Source organism: Mobula hypostoma, chromosome 1 (assembly GCF_963921235.1).
Source record: "Mobula hypostoma chromosome 1, sMobHyp1.1, whole genome shotgun sequence".
Classification (NCBI taxonomy): Eukaryota; Metazoa; Chordata; class Chondrichthyes; order Myliobatiformes; family Myliobatidae; genus Mobula; species Mobula hypostoma.
In genome coordinates, this window is record NC_086097.1 from 66,644,928 (window position 1) to 66,650,479 (window position 5,552).

Below are 5,552 nucleotides of genomic sequence, written 5' to 3' on the forward strand. Positions count from 1 at the left end.
CTTGTGTACAACTTTGTATAAACAGTTTGTCTCATTCCCTTGAGACTAATTCTTACAAGGTAAGTATCTGCAAGCATGGATTCTAAGATTGGATCTGCTAAAATATAAGGCCATATCTCCCACAAACTAAGCTGCAAACTGGTTTCCTTATTCAAAAACCAATATTAACCCCTGTCTATCAAAATATTTAACTCACACTATTTTCCTCCACGTTTACAATATTAAGATCTAAAACGTGTTTGGAGGACGAGTCCGTGCTTTTGTCGATACCTGATGATTTGCGTGTGAGCGGGTGAACAAACAGAAGAATATACTGACTACATACTTTTTACCACATTGCAGCCTCAAAAAGTCAGCAGACGTGACAACTAATGTATGGTTCGGACTGCCGATCATTTGACTGGAAAGTGATAACTCCCTCCAATGCTGCTTTCTTACTGCAAACGCCACGTATGTCCCCCCCCCCCCCCCATTCCCTTTAGGAAGACTACTGCTGAACTAATAAATTGACAAACATCCTCCCTGAATTATTTGGCTGTGAGAAACTCTGGCCTTTGGCCGAATTCTTGCAACGTTCCTCTAGTTAGTAAGTATGAAAAGGCACAATCAAATTCATGTTAAAATTTACTGGAGAGAATACATAATCTCTTTTCCCATCTCTGACACTTTTCTCCCTTTCTTTGTCTCCCATCTCTGGACGTCTTTACCAACCTTCTGATTTTTTCAGTTATCTTGACTGTACCTCTTATAGAAATGATATTCTCTGCTCTCAGTTCCTCCGTCCTCGCCACATCTGTTCTCCATTCCAGAACATCTGAGATGTCCTTTTTTTTCAAAGAACGGGGTTTCCCTTCCACCACCATCGATACTGCCCCTCACCCGCATCTTTTCCGCTTCTCGCACATCTGTCCTCACCCCATTCTCCATCCGTCACAACAGAGATGGAGTTCCACTTGTCTTACTGTCCCACCATCTTCTGTATCTCGCACAACACGCTCCGTAATATCCGCGATCTCCAACGGATGCCATCAGAAAGCACAACACCGCCCTCCCCCCACCCCACGCTTTTCAGAGGAATCCCTGTCCACTCTTCCTTCCCCGCTTACACCTCTCCGGACACTTACCTCGCAGCGGAGCAAGTGCTACACCGGCCCCTGCACCCCTCCCCCTCCCCCTCTCCCTCTCCCTCCCCCGCTCCCTCTCCCTCTCTCTGTCGGCAGCCGGGGCTGCTGGTGCGGCCTCTTCTACATCGGCGAGACCCGACGCAGATTGGGGGACGGCTTTATGGCGCACTTTTGTTCTGCCCGCTGCTAAAGACTGAATTTTACAGTGGCCCAACTCAGTTCGACTTCCCATTCCCTCTGCTGCCATGATGAGGCCAAACTCAGGTTGGAGGAGTACACCTCATGGTCCGTCTTGGTAGCTTGCAACCTCGCGTCATGAACATCGATTTCTTCCCATTCTGGTTACCCTCCCACTCTTACTCTCTCCTCACCTGCCCATCACCTGCTTCCTCTCTCCCTTTTTTCAGAGGTCCACTATCCTTCTTCGGCCCTTTATCACGTTCACCTATCACCTCCCAGCTTCCTCCTTCATTCCCCTCCCCCACCCACTTACTTTCCTCCCCTCACCTGGCTCCACCCATCACCTGTCAGCTTCCCCCACCCCCACCTTCTTGTTCTGCCTTCTGCTCTCTTCTTTTCCAGTCATGATTAAGGGTCTCCGTCGAAACATTGTTTATTTCCCGCCGTCGATTCTGCCCGACCTGCTGCGTTTTCCCAGCATTCCCTGTGTGTTGCTGAAGATTACCAGCATCTGTAGAGTCTCTCGTGTTAATATCCGTCATTAATTTCCTTGATGAAACAAGGCAGTAAATCCTTCGGCATGGGACACACTAGTGATTCATATCCCAGCTGCAATCTCCAGCACATCTTGATGGTCACTGATGTAATATTGCCTGGCAGGGCCTCTCAGGAAAATCTTGTTTAAGGAATGCGTTCGCTTAAAAATTGATGGTGTGTGGCTTTTTATTTTGCCCCAATGTGCCCTGCGAATGTTGGCCACCCGAGTGGATCGATCCGTTCTGTGACTAAAATAAATAGCACTTTTATGTTCCGCGGAGATCGTCGTTAACTTCTTTAACATATAAATTCAAATACTGGTATGCATTTAATATAAACCCGCAATAAATTTGGGGTGCATCCTTTTCCTCTGGGGTGGAGTGTTCGTATTTTAACAGCATCCGTGCAGCCGCGTGTTTCCTGGAAACGAGGTTTACTCATCAGATCAATGTCAACATGACTACGTGGTTTGTGTTCTCTATTTAATTTATCGCGCCTGTTGGCATATTTGCACAGCTAGTAACTAAATGACCACGTTTTCTGTATGTCCCAGTCACTGTAATGTCTATACAAATCTATAGGAAGTATCCAAGTCAGCCAGAGGGTTACAAAGTACAGTAATTCACACAACTCAGCTGGCACGCAGAATCATTCCGCTTGAGCGATGAACAGTCGACGTTTTGGACCGAGACCCTTCACCAGGACCGAAACATCAACTGTTTGTTTCTCTCTCTCAGTGCTGCCTGATCTGGAGTTCCTCCGCCGATTTGCGTGTGTGGCTACAGATCTGCAGCAACCACTGTCTCTTGTATCTCCTCTTGAAATACCTAGGCATATATATGATTCAATATACAATGGGAAAGTAACAACAGGCACTATTTCTGTCGTCCAGCCTTTTTAGACGTGTCTAGTATTATTTGCGTTTCCTTTACAACAAAGGTGCTGGCCACTTTTAACGACCATTACACTTTAAAGAAAGATTTACCGCACATGTAAGTGTATGTGGGCACTGGGCCAGTTATGGGTCACAGCTTTAAACAGAGCATCTCCGTGTGGTTCCTCACTGTGCTACTGAAACACTTATTTCACCATTTTCCTTGGGTAAGTTAAATTCTTTTTCACTCGCTGGAGGAGTTTCCACGTAATGGTTTTCATTTGTGACATTTATGGTAGTATCCGCTGGGGCGTTTTCTTCGTCTTGGAGCGCAGAATCTACATTTTTTGTTTCTATTCGAAATGCCTCTAGTTCCGTTTTATGAGCACCTCTGTTCTCCCGCTTCATGATAATTATAACCGCAACTGCAACCAGCAGCATCAGAGCTAGTACCCCAATAATAACTTGGTAGATCAGGAAGGGCGTGTTTGAGCGAGCCGCGCTCTCTGAGCCTCTGACACCTGAAGGAAAGGTGGTCGCGGAATTGTCAGCATAGCCGGTCAAAGGTATTGATGAAGCGGGCGCTGATACAGAGGTAGCAGGGGAAATAGTATTGGCAACTGGGATCTCAACTTTCAGGAAAGTCTCGTACGACACGTTGAAACTGGCTCGGAAGTCTGCCTCGGAAACGCATCTGTACAGATGAAGGTTGACCAAGAAACCCTTGTCACAGAAACAGAAATCCTCTTCGGCCGTCCGAAAACATCTATTTTGACAAAAGTCATTTTTTGTAATTTCCCCACAGTTGTTGCATAGAGATTCCAAGTTTCCCGAATATAACCATTTAACTTGCCCCCGCTGTAGCCCACATCTCACAGCGACTGACTTGCCATTTCTACAAGTAATGAACGCCACCGAATCTCTGGGTACACGAGGAAAGAACTGGCTTAGAGTGTGTAAAGGAAGTCTATAAGCGACTGTTCCCCTGTCAGTATTTAGGCTTTCGCACAACTGATACTTACAGATGAAACCTTCGCTACTTTTGGCGTTGCACGCTAAAGCATTCCACTTGAGTTGTATTCGTGTTGTAAAGTTTGCCACAAGTGCCACGCATCTCTCGTGAGTGCAGGTTTGCTGTGGTTCTTCAATCCAGAGGTTGTAGACCGAACTGTCATTCCCGCTGACCCATGTAAATCCTCGCAGCGGCTCTTCGGCGATATAGCACTGTTTGACCTTCTGGTGAAGTCCAATCCACAGGTAATGCAGCTGAAGCGAAGCATTCGCATTTCTTTCTAAAAGCTGCCGAATGTTCTCTGCTTCGCGCTCACTCTCCATGGAGGTAAGAACTCCCTTGTTAACTTCACACCTCTCCTTTGCCAGGGCAAAGGGAACTCCATCCCAGTGCAAACTGTAACAGGTCCCACCGTTGCAAAACTTTTGTGTTTGGGAGAGAACACCAGACTTTTCCAAGTAGTTCTGGAGCCAAAGCAAAACGAAGAACAAACGAAGCATGTCAGCTGTCCCCGAAGGTGTTTGCTTTCTCAAATCCAAAGTTTATAAAATAGTTAGCTTTGACTACACTTGATGTGCACTTCCGCTGGTCGCAGATCTAACTGAAGTACTCCCCAGCTCCGAGGGGAAATCTGACAAACGCAGTTCAAATTGTATATCCGGTGACTTGAAGGCAGGAAATAGGAACTTTTGGTAGGCACACTTTAAAGGGACACTCAGCAAAAAAAAACCCGGTAGACATGGAGGCAATGTTTTGCTAGTCACTGCTAAATGGGCTGGATTGAACATAAGAGAAGGTGGAATAGATTTTTCTTTTTATTTAAGGAACCAATGGAATCAGTGCAGGATATCAGAAATAGTTAAAATGGCCAGGATTGTTAGTGGATAAAGTAAGGCAGATAATAAACGATCCAGAGTTCATACAAATTGGTGCAAATATAAATTGATGGTAACTACACCATATTGTGTCGGATCGGCCAGGCAAGTGGTATCTACTGAATTGATATAACTGACTGTTACAGGAAGGTGTATAGTTCCAGTCAAGTTTTTATTCCAGAAAGTATAAATAGATGAATGAATCAATTAGATAAGCAAACAATAATGGAAAGTCTGGATTGCTGATGTTCTTGAGCCTTTTTTAGTATTGGACAGATTAAAGTGTGGATATGCTTAACAAGATAAAAGAGTCTATGGTATTACAGGAAAGTTACTAGCATTGATAGAGCATTGGCTGATTGGCAGGGGGCAGAGTGGGAATAAAGGGAGCCTTTTCTGATTGGCTGCTGGTGACGTGTGGTGTTCCGCAAGGGTCAATGTCGGGACTGTTTCTTATTACTTTGTATGTCAATGATTTGGATGATGGAATTGATGGCTTTGTGGCCAAGTTTGCAGATGCTATGAAGATAGGTGGAGGAGCAAGTAGTGTTGAGGAAGCAGTGAGGCTGTAGAAGGACTTGGGTAGATTAGGAGAATGGGCAAAGAAATGGCAGATGGAATATAGTGTTGGGAAGTGTATGGTGATGCAGTTTGGTAGAAGCAATAAAAGCATAGACTATTTTCTAAATGGGGTGAAAATTCAAAAATTTGAGGTGCAACGGGAGTCGGGAGCCCTCATGCAAGAATCCCAAAAAGTTAATTTGCAGGTTGAGTTGGTGGGTGAGGAAGACAAATACAAAGTTAGCAATCATTTCAAGAGGACCAGAATATAAACAAGAAGATAATGCTGAGGTTTTATGAGGCATTAATCAGACCAGATTTGAGCATTGTGAACAATTTTGAACCCCATATCTAAGTAAGGATGTGCTGATATTGGAGAGAGTCCAGAG

The 5,552-nt window shown here is 45.0% G+C and overlaps 1 protein-coding gene across 1 annotated transcript; it reads right to left on the reverse strand.

Annotated features, from left to right (window-relative positions):
• Nucleotides 1–1,196: 1,196 nt before the first annotated feature.
• clec14a (C-type lectin domain containing 14A) lies at nt 1,197–4,308 on the reverse strand. Its single transcript, XM_063050080.1, has one exon. The coding sequence runs from the start codon at nt 4,225–4,227 to the stop codon at nt 2,902–2,904; it is 1,326 nt and encodes a 441-aa protein (XP_062906150.1). The 5' UTR covers nt 4,228–4,308; the 3' UTR covers nt 1,197–2,901.
• Between the last annotated feature and the right edge of the window lie 1,244 nt (nt 4,309–5,552).

Excerpts from the sequence above, each read along its gene's own strand:
- clec14a (XM_063050080.1), bottom strand. The coding sequence starts at position 4,227 with ATGCTTCGTTTGTTCTTCGTTTTGCTTTGGCTCCAGAACTACTTGGAA.